At 46.5% G+C, this 15,840-nt stretch overlaps 1 protein-coding gene and 1 pseudogene across 2 annotated transcripts in view; one reads left to right on the top strand and one right to left on the bottom strand.

Moving 5' to 3' along the window:
- Window positions 1-1,178: 1,178 nt before the first annotated feature.
- Window positions 1,179-1,696, bottom strand: LOC148109143 (small ribosomal subunit protein uS8 pseudogene; annotated as a pseudogene).
- A 6,277-nt stretch (window positions 1,697-7,973) lies between these two features.
- GLIS1 (GLIS family zinc finger 1) overlaps window positions 7,974-15,840 on the top strand; it is a 220,219-nt gene continuing 212,352 nt past the window's right edge. Inside the window, exons 1-2 of one of the 2 annotated variants that reach the window (XM_045799502.2) lie at window positions 7,974-8,055; window positions 9,101-9,407. In XM_045799502.2, the coding sequence (XP_045655458.1) occupies window positions 9,143-9,407 (265 nt within the window). In that variant the 5' untranslated portion in view covers window positions 7,974-8,055; window positions 9,101-9,142. The other variant, XM_045799503.2, reaches the window with a different exon arrangement.

The following is a 15,840-nucleotide window of genomic DNA, read 5'->3' as shown; positions in this document are numbered from 1 at the left end:
CTAGAAGTCAGAGCTTTGCGTTTTGACCCATTTTGAGTTCATTTTCGCATAGTGTCTGAAGCGTAGGCTGAGGTTTGGTTTTTGTATATGTACTGCAACCGTTCCAGCACTGTTTGGTGAAAGACTGGCCTTCCTCCGCTGAATCGCTTTTGTACTTCTGACAAAATCTACTGGCCATATGTGGGTTCCATAGACTATGGAATAATTCTGCTCCATTGATCTATGTGAATATCCTTTTGCCAGTATCACACTGTCTTGATGACTGTAGCTTTATAGTGAGTTTTAAAATCAGGTAGTGAGTCCTCCATCTTTTTCTTTTTCACAGTTGTTTTGACCCTTCTCATTCCTTTGCCTTTCTTTTTTTTTTTTTTTTTAAGATTTTATTTATTTATTCAACAGAGATAGAGACAGCCAGTGAGAGAGGGAACACAAGCAGGGGGAGTGGGAGAGGAAGAAGCAGGCTCATAGCAGAGGAGCCTGATGTGGGGCTCGATCCCATAACGCCGGGATCACGCCCTGAGCCGAAGGCAGACGCTTAACCGCTGTGCCACCCAGGTGCCCCTCCTTTGCCTTTCTAAGTAAGTTTTAGAATCAGCTTGTTGCTTGCTTGCTTTCTTTCTTTCTTTCTTTCTTTCTTTCTTTCTTTCTTTCTTTCTTTTTTTTGTGTGTGTGTTGAATATCATCATTTTAATATATAAAGCCAAACCATATGACTTATAAAACCCATTCATGATGTAAAAAAAAGAAAATCTCTTAGCAAACTTGGAATGAGAGAACTTCATCGTGATAAATGGCATCTATGAAAAAATCTACAACTTACATTATAACTAATATTCTCCCTAAGATTGGAATTTATGTATGGTCTGCGCTTATGTTGCTTTCTATTAAAAATTCCTGCTGGGATTTTGACTGAAGTCGTGTTGAATTTATAGATTAATTTGGGGAGAATTGACATCTTAATAGTACTTAATCTTCCAAATGATGAGTATACCTCTTCATTTATTTAGATCTACTTCGATTTCTTTCATCGGCGTTCTGTGGTTTTCAGCATAGAGATTCTTCACATATTAGATTTATATCTAGCTCTATCTTTTTAAGTGCTATTATAAATGGTACTTTAAATTAATTAATTAATTAATTCCACTGAAGCATTTTATTTGCATGTATATATTACATCCCTACAAAAAGAATCCCAGGATTTTCCCTCTTGTCTTGCTCCTTCATGGTCCATGATGCCAGCTGAGGTTGTCGGTACAATGAAACCAAACTGGTGGGATGGGAGCAGATTATTCTGACACTTTTCTTGATCTTTAAGTTGTGCATCAAATCTGGGGCTGATCACGCCACAGTTGTTTAACCTGCCTGTGAGGTTCACAACAATTTTCCCAGCTGTGTGGTCATCAGCGATTTCAAATTCGCCAACGTAACCAAGCTTCATCATCATAGCTAGCAACTGGACTAGGACTCTGCAACATGACCTAATTAAGAACCTGGCATTTGCCTCTCTTTTCAGCATTGTTAATGTTCTTGAGAGCATCTGCCAGGACATTCACGTGCACCATTATGGTGGCTCGGAAAGGTGGGGAAAGAGGACGGCAGATAGTTTTTATTTCTCAGGGTTATCGCTAGTATATATAAATAGGATGGATTTTTCTATATTAACCTTGTATCCTGCAACCTTGATAAACTCATCATTTTTAAGTTCTAGGAGCTTTTTTTTTTTCTTGGTAGATTCCATGAGACTCTATACATGATGATAATGTTGCCTGCCAATAGAGAATTTATTTCTTTCCAACCTGTGTGTGTGTATTTTTTCCCCTTGCCTTACTGCACTTGCTTAGGACTTGCACTGTGATGTCGAATAGGAATAGTAAAATATCCTTGTTTGTTCTTAATCTTAGAGGGAAATCCTTCAGCCTTTAGCACTAAGTATAGTGTAAATGTGTGATGTTAGCTGTAGGTTTTATTTTGTTTTTGTAGACGCCCTTTATTTAGTTAAGAAAGTTTCTTTCTATTCCTAGTGTAAATTGATTCTTACTCTCTCTCATCATATATGAGATTTTTATCTAGAATATCTGTACTGGCCCCTTATGACTCTGTTCCATATTGGGATTCTTCAGGGGTTTTTCTTTGTTTTGTTTTAAAAAGGGCATCTTCAACTTAATAAAATGAAGTCTGGAAGTGGTGGGAGATGTATGTTGGGTGTTTCATTAATCATCATCACCTCTCATTTTCTGGTTGATTTGGTCTTTTTCCCCTTCTCTTTGAATCTCCACACAGCCTAGGTGGGCCAGGCACCGTCACCTTTATTTGGCAGGTGCAGAATTGAGGAACCTGGGATGGCGACCTGCTCATGTCCCTCAGCTTTATCACAGCAGAGCTACAACCACTAAAGAAGTCATTTTATGCACTGTCCTCAATGAAAGTCCCGAAGCGCAGTGAAGTAAACCCAGGCTTTGGATTCAGGCAGACAATCTTTAATTTTAATTAAACGTAAAAAATGTATTGCAGTAAAATTCATGTAACATAAAATTAACCACTTAAAAGTGAGTTATTCAGTGGTATCTAGTACATTCACAGTGTTGTACAATCATCACCTTTATCTAATGCCAAAAAATTTCATTAGCCTCAAAGAACACCTATAACCATTAAGCAGATAATCCCATTGGTCCCTCCCCTTAGTCCCCGGCTACCACCGCTCTCCTTTCTGTCTCTGTGGATTTGCTATTAAGGCTACATCGTCTAAGTGGAATCGTCAAGTTTGTGACCTTTTGTGTCTGGCTGCTTTCACGCAGCGTAACGGTCTTGAGGTTCATCCAGGTTGTAGCACGTGTCAGTACTTCATTCCTCTCTAGGGCTGAATGGCCTTCCACTGTGTGTATGTGCGTATGTATATGTACAGTTTGTTTATCCATTCATCCACGGATGGACGTTCGGATTGTTTCCACGACAGTGTTCTTAAACAGGTATATGCCTAAGAGTGGAATTGCTGGGTCATATGGTAATTCTATGTTAGATGTTTTGAGGAATCATCAAACTGTTTGCCACAGTGGCTGAATCATTTCATATTCCTACCAGCAATGTATGAGGGGTCCAATTTCTCCACATCTTCACCAACACTTGTTATTTTCTGTTGTTGTTGTTTTAATTATAGCCATCCTAGTGGGTGTGAAGTGATACCTGCTGGTAATTCTGATTTGCATTTCCCTAATGACTAATAAGTTTGAGCATCTTTTCATGTACTTGCTGGCTGTTGTATATCTTCTTTGGAGAAGTGTCCTTTGCCCATTTTTTGACTGGGTTGTCTTTTTGGTGTTGGGTTATATGAGTTATTTATATATTCTGGATGCTAAACACTTATCAAATATATGATTTGCAAATATTTTCTCCCATTCCGTAGGTTATCTTTTTGCTACCTTCATAATGTTCTTTGATGCAGAAAAATTTTTAATTTTGATGAAGTCCTATTTTTAAAATTTTGTTGCTTGTGTTTTTGGTTTCTCATTTAAGAATTCATTGCCAAATCCAAGGTCACAAAGATTACCACTATGTTTTCTCCTAAGTATTTTATGGTTTTTATCTCTTGCATTTAGGAAGTTGATCCATTTTGAGTTATTTTTTGTAGATGGATAAGGTGGGGATCCAGCTTCATTCTTTTGCATGCGGATGTCCAGTTGTCCCAGCGCCATTTGTTGAAGAGATGGTTCTTTCCTCAATAAGTGGTCTTGGCTTTCTTATTTTTGTTTATTTATTTTTAAAGATTTTTATTTATTTACTTGAGAGAGAGAGAGCATGAGCGGGGGCGGGGGGAGTGGAGGACAGAGGGAGAGGGAGCAGGGAGCCAGATGTGGAACTCGATCCCAGGCCTTCAGATCATGACCTGAGCCAAAGGCAGACGCTTATCTGACTGAGTCACCCAGGCACCCTGGTCTTGGCATTCTTATTGAAAATCAGTTGACCATGGATGTATGGGAGGCAGACACTCTTAACTGAGAACTTTGGCAAATACTTAATTTAGAACTTTTATTTTCTCACCTATAAGATGGGGAAGATAATCTCTTTCTCAGTTTTCAGGATAAAATGAGAGCACATATGGATAGTGTCAGCCATACTACCCGGCACATAGTAGGTTCCCCAGTAAATGTTAATTTTTCTCTAGCTGCAAGACATAGAGGCAGGGTAAGCAGTGTAACACCCATCACCTCTATTCCTTCTCCTTTTTCATATCTCCAGGACATAGGAGACCCTTAGATACACAGAACTGTCTATATTTGCTTCAACCATTTGCTGCGTATATGTTTACGATCCTGGACAAAGATGGTGAGTGGGGAGGTCATGATAGGTTGAAGAAGTGCTTAGCTGGAAATGTAGTCGAGCAAATGAATAGTGGTCGGTCTTTACTAATTCAATCAGCAGTCCATAAACATTTATCTAGTACTGACTTTGTGCCAGAATCTGTTCTAGGTTCTGGTGTTACAAAGGCAAAAGGCTGCACCTGCTCTCAGAGAGGTCTCAGTCTAGAGGAGGAGACAGACTGTTAAACTGGTAGTTATAAAATGGTATAACATACATTCTGAGATAGAATGAAGTAGAGACTGCTGTAAGAGTGTGCAAGAAGAAAAGAATTCTAGCCAGAGGATTTCGGGAAGGCTTCTGGGGAAAACATGACACTTGAGCTGGATATCAAACAATTCATAGGAAGGAGTATGAAGGACAGAGGGAAAAATGTTAGCATAGGAAACACCATATACAAAACTATGAAGACTTGAATATATGTTCTAGGTTCTAGGTGATGAAAATATTTTAGGGTGTTGGGAACACAGGCTAGGACTCAGTGGCGGAGTGAGAAAATTGTCTGACTGCACTTAGATGGCTGTTGGGGTCTATTAATGACCACTGTCTTCACTGGGGAAATGACACGGTCAAAGCTATGTTTTAGAGACTGAGAGAGAGACCTGTATGGAAAATGGATGATAGGGAACAAGAGGATGAGGCCAGAGGCAGGAAGAATTGGGAAGAAATGTAGTGGGAGGGGGAGTGTTAGGTGAATTTATGGTGAATCAAATATGGGAATGTGGGAGAGGAGGGACCTCAGATGACTCAGACTTCTGACATGGGGGACTTGGCCATGGGGCCATTCACGAGGTAGACCCAAGAATGGGGAGCTAAGTTGGAAAAGAAAATATGATGTTTGCTTTTGGAGATGGGTCCAGATGGAGATAATCCAGTAGACAGGCTGTATGTGGGACTAGAAGGGCAAAAGCCAGTTGGAGCTGGAACACTGGTTAGTATAAAAAAACACACAGTATTGTCTGGCTTGCTAAAGGGAGAAGTGGGTTTTATTTGTTTTGCTGTGTTTTGTTCATGACAATTAAAATATTAATGAATTTTATTTTCATACCAAAACTATAAAGAAAAAAAAATACGCTCATAATCCTACTACTCAAATAAACCCTATTGAAAGAGAGGGAGGATAATATATATTGTTAGAAAAGGCAAACAGCTCAGAAAAGTAAAATATGAAAAAGTACTCCCAGTCCTCCATTCCCTTAACCACTATTACTACTTCCCTGTATTTCCTTCTAGGAAAAAAAAATGCATGCACCCACTGGGTTCTGTATATCCCCAAAGGGGTCCTGCAATATACAAGTGTTTAAGAGGTTTAATTTTATTGAGCAGGTTAACCTTCTCATTGCTTTGCCAGGCTTTATAAACCCATCTGTCCTGGTGGGGTGGAGCTGTGAGCTCACTTGGGGGAAGGGCAGGATCTCTATTTCCCCAGCTCCGGCGTGGGGGCTGGCTCAGGATAGGTGCCCAGTAAAGATTAAGTGGATGAGCTCTTGCTACATCTTGGAAATTTGGAGAGCCTTTGCCTGCAGTTACAGTTGATTAAGTGACTTATTCAGCAAGTGTTTTCAGAGTCCTAAGTGTTCAGTGCTGTGTGTGAGTGAGTGTGTGTGTGTGTGTGTGTGTGTGTGTGTATGGTAAAGGAGGGAGGGCAGGGAACTCAGCTCCTGGACTCACTGAAAGGTGGAACTGGAAAGGCCAGTCATCTTCTTCCAACTGTCTTGCTTTTTGAGGTGGAAACTGAGGTCCAAAGTGAGATTATGATTTGCTAAAGCCACACGGCCTATTGGTGGCACAGCCAGCACTGGAACTTCAGAAGGGGGTAGGGGGAGGAGCACCTGTTGGTGTGTTGGAGGGGTTGGTGAACTACCCTTGTTCCTTTCTACCTCTTCTCCTCCTACCATAAACATAGCAAGAATTCTCAACTCCAAATCCCCAGACACATGCAAGATTTTGAGGTGCCCTATGAAGCCCTTGGCCCTTGACCTGTGTGTAATGGGCAGGTTGGTTGACATCCTATATCTATTAGTGGCAGCTGGCTGGTATAGAAGGGAGAGCACTGGCCTGGGAGTCAGGAAGCCTGGATGCTGGTGCCAGCTCTGCCACAGCCATCATATTGCTGTGGGCCAGTCACATCTTCTCTCCTTTGAATGTGGGTGTGGGTCTAACTTAATCTCCAGGGACCTTCTTACCATTATTGATCTCTAACTGTAAGATGCTGTATTTAACCAATTACAGGAAATCAGACTTTGGAATTTTATGATTCTAAAATCCTGGTTTCCCAAGATTCCAGGGATGCTGCTTGAGGTCTCTTACTCTTTGCAGAATCCTCTATTGCGAGATCTGACCTATTGTGTCATAGGGAAGGGCTCCACATACATTTTCCAACTTGCGGTCAAGGCCAAAGAGACCAGACCCCTACCTTCAGAGAGTGTGACGACAGATAGGTCCCTTGGAGTGACCCAGGTCACCAGCAAACAGTGCAGAGGGGGTGTGCGGAAAAGAAATGCAGAGACCACCTCAGGAGCCTCCCGGGACCCTTCTAGTAGCCCTGGCAGATTGTCCAGTCCAGGTGAACAACCCTGTTTTGTACAGGAGGAAACTGAAGCTCAGGGAAGAGGACTGAGCCACTGCTTTCAATTGCCCTAAGTCCTGTTCTTTGGGTGGTGTTCTTTCTGCCATTGGACAGGGATCCCTGAGACACTGCTGTCTGTGAGGGAAGCCAATATCCAGGCCCCTAAGGAACTAAGAGGAATGGGTCTCAACCCCCAAGGCTCTAAGATCTCCTAGGAGCTGGCTAACAATCTAGGCGCTTGGGGCCAGCCCCCACAGAGATTCACAAATTCAATTAGAATATTTTCTAGTTGGGATCTGGCATCTTTTTTTTTTTTTAATAAATATTTTTATTTTTCTAAAAATTTTTTAAAGTAAGCTCTAGGCCCAAGCTGGGACTCGAACTCACGACCCTGAGATCATGAGTTGCATGGTCGGCTGACTATGCCAGCTAAGTATTTTTGGAGTTTGAGACCCTCTAGCCCGGACTCTACGGTGAAAAACACCACAAAAACAAAAACGTAACAAAAGTGGTCTGAGATCCCTGGTTCTCAGCCCAACGTTGCCGCTGTGAAATGCGTGCAAGCTCTCGAGTGAGCCGCTTAGATTCTGCAACAAAACTTTTAAAGCACTTTCACATCTGTTACCTCCACGTGCAGGTTTCGCCGGTTCCATTTGATGAAGAGAAAACGGACCTCGGAGAAGGGTAGGGTCCTGCGTCAGCCACTGGGAAAGGCGGGGACACAGCCTGGCTGTCCTGACGCCCAGTGCGCTCCGCCGCCCAGCCAGCCTAGCTCCGAAGACAGAGACCTGCCTCTCCCGCCCGCGGCGCCGCCCTGCCGGGCCAGGCGGCCGGAGGGCAGCGGGCAGCGCAGGGCTCCGGCAGCCGCCGCCTGTCAAACCCTCCGCCCAGCCCCGCGCCGGGCCCTGCCCAGGCCCCCAGGCAAGGAGGCCCCGCCCTCGCACCGCGATTGGCCTTTGCGCGGCAGCCTCAGCGAGCCAGTGGCTGGAGCGGCTGTCCGGCAGGTCGGGGCCCCGCCCCCGCCCCGGGATGCCGCCCCGCAGGACGCGGCGGCAGCGGCGGCTGCGGGGGCTGCGGCGCCAGTGGAGGCGCGCGGAGCCGTGCGCCCCGCGAGCGGCAGCCGCAGCTGCGAGGTGAGAGGGGGCGCGGCCCGTGACCCGGGGAGGGGGCGGGAGCCAGGGCCAGAGATCCGAGGCTAGGGTCCCAGCGACGCTCGAATCCCGGGAGCTTTGGAATGGCGCGGGAGCGCAGCGAGGAGAGGAGAGTTTGGGGCCCCGGGCCCTCGTTCCAGGGGGGATGTTGGAAGAGCCGAGACTGTGGAGGGGGACCCAGCGAGCGTGTTTGTGGAGTGTGAGCCAGTGAGGCTGCTAGTATTGCTGAGTGTCTGAGCGGGTGAATGAGAGAGCAGTACGTGTGGCACACCGTGTCCCCAGTGTGCATTTGCGGGGGTGTGTGGTATGCGTGGGAGCCGGCGTCCATGGGCGTTAGCGACTTGGTGCGGGTTTGCGCGTGCGATGGCTTCGTTTTCTCTGCTGCGCGTGGGAGTGTGCGTGTCTCTGTGTCCTCGGGATGGGTTCGTGTCGCGGGAGTGAGCGCCCATCATTGGACGCCCACTCTCCCGGCCTCGGTGGTCGTGGGTAAGTCTTGGAGGGTCTGCGCGCCAGACCGGTGGGTGCTCAGTTCATAGTCCCTGCGCACAGCCGGGTCCCCAAAGCGCCCAGGAGTTGCACAGCCCCTGACCCACCTGGAGTATTCCCCGCGGCTTCGCCGGAGTCCTGCCCTGGGAATCCCAGTTGCCGCCCGCTCCTGTCTCACTGGGTGACCCAGCACAGGCGCTCTCGCCTCTCCAGGCCTCAGTTTCCCCATTCTTCCTTTGAAGAAGGCTGGTATTGGTGGAGGCGAATTTGAGCGGGAGGGTGCAGGGGCTTCTCGGAATGCGCTGCGGCGGCGGGTGGCCGGGGCCCTCGACACACCGGAGAAGGAAGTGCGAGCCACTCCTGTGCCAGGAAGGGGCTTTTGCGGGATCCGGTGGGTTTGTCAGGTTAAGGTAAGTGTGGTGGCGCTAACCCATTTGAGGAATAAACCGAGGAGTGGTGGTGACCTGCCCAAACTTCCCCCGGGACTAGAAAGGGACTGTTCCGTTCATTCTAACGCGCGGGTGCTGTCTCCCCTCCCCAGGAGCCCGGCGCGACCCCCGGCGGCGCGCCCTGCCCTGGCGCCATGCACTGCGAGGTGGCCGAGGCGCACTCAGACAAGAGGCCGAAGGAGGCCCTCGGCGCTCCGGGTCCAGGCCGCGGGCCCACTGGCCTCGGCGGCACGCACATGGCCTTCAGGGTCACCGTGAGCGGCGGCGGCTGCGTGGATGGGGGCCCGCGTGACGTGCTGCCCCGGCCGCCTGTGCCGCCGCCGTGCGCCCACGACCTCCTCCGGCCACGGAGCCCCAGAGACTACGGTCCGTCCAAGGCCGCCGCCGCTGCCGGGAAGGGTAAGTCTGGCCCCGCCAACGTGCCTGGCAGGAGGTGTGGAGGAATTCAGGCTGCCTGGCCTGGACACCGCACACCTTTGTAGGAATTCCCCGGAGAACTTGGCGGAACTTTCTTTTGTGTTCATCAGTTTCTCTCTAGCTGTTTGGGACTCGGTTGTCATTATAAAACGATGCCTGCTCAGGAAGCACCTAATTTAAACTCAATAAACCTATTTTGGAGAAGCATGTGTATAGAAAGTCCAGATTACATGATTTTGCTTCTGTGTATTTCTGAAAAAAAGTTGTGTGAAACGTACAAAAATCTTATAAATTAGGGTGACTGGCCACTCGAGTATCGCTGAGCTAGCTGCGGCGTATTTGGATGTATTCCGATGGCACTAAATAGCAAAGGCCTTTAGCAAGACCTCTCCCCTCTCCCCTCTCCCCTCTTGGAACCTCAGTTTCCCCTTGTGTCAAGTGAAGAATTAATTATACCCTATGATTTCTGGATTCCTGATGGAAAATTTTATGAATCTGTGATCCAGCCTGAGTCAATTTCTGACTTAAAAAATGGCCTTTCTGAATTTGAAGCTTCAGAAGCATAATCTTTGGTCAGAATTCCTTTGCAGTACCCTTCCTCTACTCAGTGAGGCTGGTAGGTGTAAGGTGCAGGCCCCAGTAGGATTTATGGGATCAAAGTCAGCGATGATGCAGGCATTCTTATGAACCTGTTCTCATCACAGTTAATTATTATTGAGCCATTATTTATAAGTTTCATGCTGACAGATAATTAACCAGAAATTGGGGAAATTGTTAAGGTACAGTGTTGTTCCCCCTCCCCTCTCCTGGACCCCCCTCCAAAGAAACCAAGGCTTGGGGTTTCATTATTTTAGCTTTTCGGACTTAATTGGTTCTATTTCCAGGTGATTCTCAAGGAAGACAAAGTTTCTTTTGGTACTATAGACATCACTCCTTTAGCATCAGCCCTGGCAACTTAGAAAAGGTAGGATGTCTTGGTTTTAATGATGAGAGCTTCTTCTGGGTAGAAAATAACCAACTTCCCAATTCAGGCACTGGGAAAATGAAATGAACGTAAACTGTTTTTCTTTTTAATGAAAACACCTGACTTTGTAGGAGAGTGCTATTTTTTGTCTCATTTTCAGTGTCAGTCTCTTCTCCAACAGATAGGGATCCTGTTTGAAAGGGTAGACACAGAAAACAATGGCTTTAGAGTATTATTACTGGGATACGCATAGGAGGTGTTCTTTTACTGGGGAGAGAGGAGTGGTGCACAGCAAGACATGAGTAATATTTGCTGTCTTGAGCTCCTTGGCTTGCCCCGCTCCACACGTAATCCTCCCTTAAGCAGATGCCCTCCTGCAACGTTTTCGGTTTTAAAAAATCATAGCTGTCACTGAAGATTGAGTTCTCTGCGGACCTGGTGAATGGCTGTCCTAAACATAGTCTTTGTTCGGAGCCGTAGTTAGAGACCTTTCATCTGGACGCTTTGCATATGATCTTCCTACTTCCATTCTCCCAAACCCCAATTATTTTTATCCATACTCCCCCTTCCCCACCAATGTCCAATATATGAGATGTTTAAGTTAGGATTGTATTTGGAAAGGGCAGAGGAAGATAAAGGTATGGGAGAGAACAGCCTCTTTCTTTGTATCCTAAGATGGTCGTCTGGTTAGACTTTCATAAGAGGCTTCTAAACTGTTTTTTTCATGGCCTCCAGCGAGGCTAGTGGGGTGGAATTTATACCCATTTGAAAGATGAGGAAATTGAGGCCCGAGAGTGGGGAAAGTGTCTCCTGTGTAAAAAGGCCGCCCGTGGTCTGGGTGGGAGTTCTCCGGCCAGCCTTTGCTCACTGACCTGGGCTTGAAGAAATTTCCAAAGTGGCCTCTGTCCTTCTAAGCAAGTTCTTCCTCACAGCCCAGCCCCTCACTGATCTGAGACAAAATCAGCTTCCCCACAGAGCTTCAGCAGTTCTCTTAAAAATGCCACAAGGAACCGGCACCTCTTACTGCCCCTGCTCCCACCCAAATATTCCCCAGACCACGTAACCCTTTGAATGATTGGTGTCTAGCTCCAAATCTTAGGTTTATTGGAAACAGATGCAAATACCAATTGAAAAATATTTATTGACTATGCCCTGCCACCTATGATCTGTGGGAGCTTGGGGGGCAGTTGTTCACTCTCTGAGCCTTCGTTCCCCCATTTGTAAATTTCCTGTGAGACTGACTTGGAAAGACTGAGGAGAGCTTTAGTGAAAGGGCCACCTCAGTGCCTGCTTATTGTGGGGATTGCTCTCGGGATGTGCTCAGCCTCTGATTTTTTTATTTGCATGAGAGGTAATAACGTCTTCCTCCCAGGGTAAGTCTAACAATGGTTGTAAGAATGCTTTATAAACTAAAAAGGTAGAAGGGGTCACTTTTATTAATTCATGCCAGGCACCATGCGAGGGTAAGTGATACTTGAGATAAAGGGGGGCAGGGAAAGGAGGGAGAAAGGTTTGATTTTTAAAACGTTGACTGTGAAGGGCACTGTCGGGCGCACTGGCCAGGGGAAGCTGAGAGGAGCCAAGCTTCAGGTCTTTTGTGGTCACGGCTGCCCAGTGACCGGAGAGAAGACAGTATTGCTTGGTCTGGGGTCAGGTTTCAGCTGATCTGCCGTCTGCGTCAGATAGACCCTAAGCCGAGGAAGGGAGCAAGCCCTTGAGTCAAGCAGCTTATCCATACATGCTGGGCTTCTCTGCGTTTCCAGATCTGGAGTCAGGAGGCGCTGGGGATGGTGCGACGTCATGGACTAACATTGTCATCATTTACAATAAGAATCACGATCTGTTTATGGCAGAGTCCCGTTTATCCAGATTCCAAGCAGCTGGAAAGGCCAAATTACCAGATGCTGCATTTTTCTTTCTTATTATTAAACACCCAACACTGTGCTTTTGGAAGTCCTGACAAGGAAAGAAGGTAAACATCTGGGCTTCATGGAGGCAGACAGCTTTGTGGCGATGGCCCGATGACGCTTGTTCCCCGCGCACAGTGCTTTACGGTTTTCAGCGTGTGTTCCCACACATTCTCTCATCCACCCTCACGCCAGCTGTGCTCTGCCTACCTTGCGGGCTGCTCCGAGGGAACAGATGTAGAGTGCTTTGCAGTCGTTAAAGTGCTGGGCGGATCCTGGCTATTATGACTACGGCTCCCATTCTGTAGATGAAGACACTGAGGCGCCAGGATGTGCTCAGAGCTACAGACAGAAAGCGGCAGTTTCTAAGCCTCCCTGTTCCAAATATTTGGTTCTGGTTCCCCAGCTTGTACCTGCTACGTGTGTGTGTTGGTGGCTGACAGCTGGCCTACTGGATGGCCTCCTGAACGTTCCCAGAGAATTTAGGATATTTTTGCTTTTGGTATTTCTTCTGTCCTCTTTGGAAGTAGCACCTATGGCATAGTTAGAAAACGTCTTAGTTGACCGCTTGTCCGGAGTTGCTGTTGCCAGACCGAACCCGATAATGAGCTCACTATTTAATTCACAGCGACTCTCTAGGCCCTTTTCGCGGTGCGCTGAGACGGGACACGTCCTAGCAAAAAAAAGAAAAGAGGCTGATGACCATGACACGTGTGGATACTACCATCAGTAAACAGCCACTGTAACATGGCCGTAAATGCCAAAAAGGAGTCAATCTCGTAACTTAAAAAAATAGCTAGTACATAGATTTTTTTTCCTTGAAAAAGGAAAACAAAATGCAGTTGTAGTTTGTGTGCACGGGCATTAGAGGCCGGCCATGGTGGAGAGGAAACACGATGGTTTTGGTGGCGTTACCTGCTAGAATTTCTTCATCTGAATCAGAAGCCACCGTGATGTCCTGGGGAGGCCGTGGAGGGGCGGGCGCGTCCCTGATAGAAAGGTAGGAGTTATTCTGAAAGCATTTACCCCCTCCGGCTCGGGTGGGCAATTTGCTTGCATTTCATCCATTTTAAAGTGCTGGTCCTGCGATCCGGAAATAATCAGATCCAAATTTTTTCGGTGCTTGAGGTTTCAGAAAAGGGGGAGAAAAACCTGCTGGCCAAATGTCAGGCTCAGTGAGACAAAGAGAAGCATGTATGTGCGTGGGTACACAAGTACGATAGGAACATGTTGCGTCTACAGTCCCGAGAGTTACGTATCCGACAAATCTTTTATAGACGTGTAGCGGAAATATAATTCCCAAAGATTCCCCAAGAATCCTGGGCGGCTAGAATTTCTCTTCCCTTCCTGCCTCCCAAGCTCTCCAGAAGCTGCTAGGACTTGGCGTACAAATGGAAAGGAGACCATCGCATGAGATCGTAACTTAATTTAGGCCTGGCTGTGTCAAGAGCAGTTTACCTGTTGTGCTTCGCTGGGCTGAGGTCTCAGGACCCCGCTAGCTGTGGCATCGTATTGATAGGCTGTGTTGCTCCATCTGTGATTTAAAAACATACGTGTCTTTATATGCTGTGGTTTTCCTTCACACTTCTGAGAGAAAAAAAAAAAGCCCACCCCGTGTTTAACTTATTCATCTCCCTGCGTTACATTTGCGTGAGAAGCTAAATGAGCCAGCGCACTTATTTTTACAGTGCGTTAAAATCTCATTACAGGCATAAGTGCACAATGAATCATTTAAAAAAATATATTCTTATGTTCTTTGTTCTGAATGTTGCATAATTATCATCATTTTCTTCGGTTTATTTTGTGGAGTTTGGCCAGCATCCTAGAAAAGGGGAGAAACTAAAGTTTTCAATCCTTTTTTGGATAGGATTAGGAAAAAAAGAAACAACAAACAAATAAATACCAACTTTATTTGTAAATTGACCAGGGACTATTGCTAATTGTGGCTTTTGCATAGAGAGGGTAATTGTTCTTTTCCCTCAATTTTCTTGGAAAAGAATTCCCTTTTTTGAAGCCGATATGGTGGTATTTCAACAGCCTCACCTTATATATATCATTATATGTGAAGTTAGAGTACGTGGTTTGCTAATTTATTTTGCTAGTAAAGATCTGAGTTGCAGTGAGTTTAGACCTAGAGAGTTGTGCTGTTTCTTTTGGTAGGGGGTAGTTTATTTTTGTGCTTAAAGAAACAAAGACATTCGGTTCAAGGGGGGAGAAGAAATGAAACAAACTTCTGCAATGGGCTTTGAAAAATTCAACTGCATTATGCAGAAAGCACAGCTGTAATACCAGGGCCAGGAAAAAAAGAGCAAACTCCTGAAATATTCGTGCTGCTCGCCTTCACTGTGCTAATGATTCTAGCAGTTTAAAAACGGACTTCTTGTTTATCAACAGTGGCTGCCCGAATTAATAGTTTACAATGAAAAAAAAAATGCTCTCAGCATTAGAAGCAAAGTCCGGGACTGATGGCTGAGTGAGGAAGGAAAGCAGAAAAGGGGGAGGGTGCCTGTAGCTGTTTTGGTCTCCCTAGGCCTTATTTATAAGAAACTGAAAGGAAACAGACCTGGGATGGGGTGGGGGTGGGGAGAATACAACCCTAACCCAGTGGTCTTACAGTTGAAAGTCCCTGAAAGCATCTGTTTTCTTCTTTTCCCCATCTTTCCCTAAACTCCAAAGGGTTATTCCTTCAGAGGGTTTCCGGCGGGTCGAGGCGGATTGTGTTAGCATTACGAGCTGTGTTTTTAAAGTCAGCGTTTGAGTCAGATGCACTGAGGAGACCTTCAGTCCGCTAACTGAATAATGCATTTCCTGTATGGCCTGAATTTATTCGGTGGTTATGGTTGGGCCTGTCTGGAGCGAACACATGCACCATTGTGCAGCCACGATGCATGCAGGCCACGCTCTTGGCTTTGAGTCTCCGTTTCCCCATCTGTAAAATGGGAAGCAGTTAGGATGATCCATAGGCCCTTCGTGCTCCGATGCTCCAGGATTCCACGTGAACTGGACTGGGGAGGTCAGGAAGGATCGAGGGTGTGGGAAGAAACCACCTTTGTCTCAGACTTGACTTCTCCTTTGAACTCTTGACTCCTGAGGCTGACCACCAAGAAAACAGAAGAGCGGGGTCAGCTAGCCTTTACTGAGCACCTACTGTGTGCTAGGCTGGGCACGATAGCTGTGATTGCGTTTAATGATGCCCAATAACCCTGTGAGAAAAAGGCATTATTCTAGTTTTCCACATGGGGCAACTGAGGCTTGGAAAGTTTAAGTGATTCGCCCCAATGATAAGCTCACTGTTTAATTCAGAGCGACTTGCTGTGCAGGTAGTAAGTGGTAATCCTGGGATTTGAACACAGCTCGTCTGACAGCAAAGCCAGTACTTTCCCCCCTAAAGCACGGCACTCTCAAGGACAGGCTTTAAAACCCAGGCAGTGGCAAGGAGTTCCTGTGGCTATAGAGCGTGCCCCCAGTCCTGGGGGAAGGTGCCAGAAGGCCACAGGCTGGTCCAGACAGCTGTTCCCTGGAGCAGCCCTTCTGAGTCTCTGCT

The sequence above is a fragment of the Ursus americanus genome, chromosome 12 (assembly GCF_024610735.1).
Source record: "Ursus americanus isolate L20-20 chromosome 12, mUrsAme1.1.p, whole genome shotgun sequence".
NCBI lineage: Eukaryota > Metazoa > Chordata > Mammalia > Carnivora > Ursidae > Ursus > Ursus americanus.
This window is presented reverse-complemented; position numbering and strand designations above follow the sequence as displayed.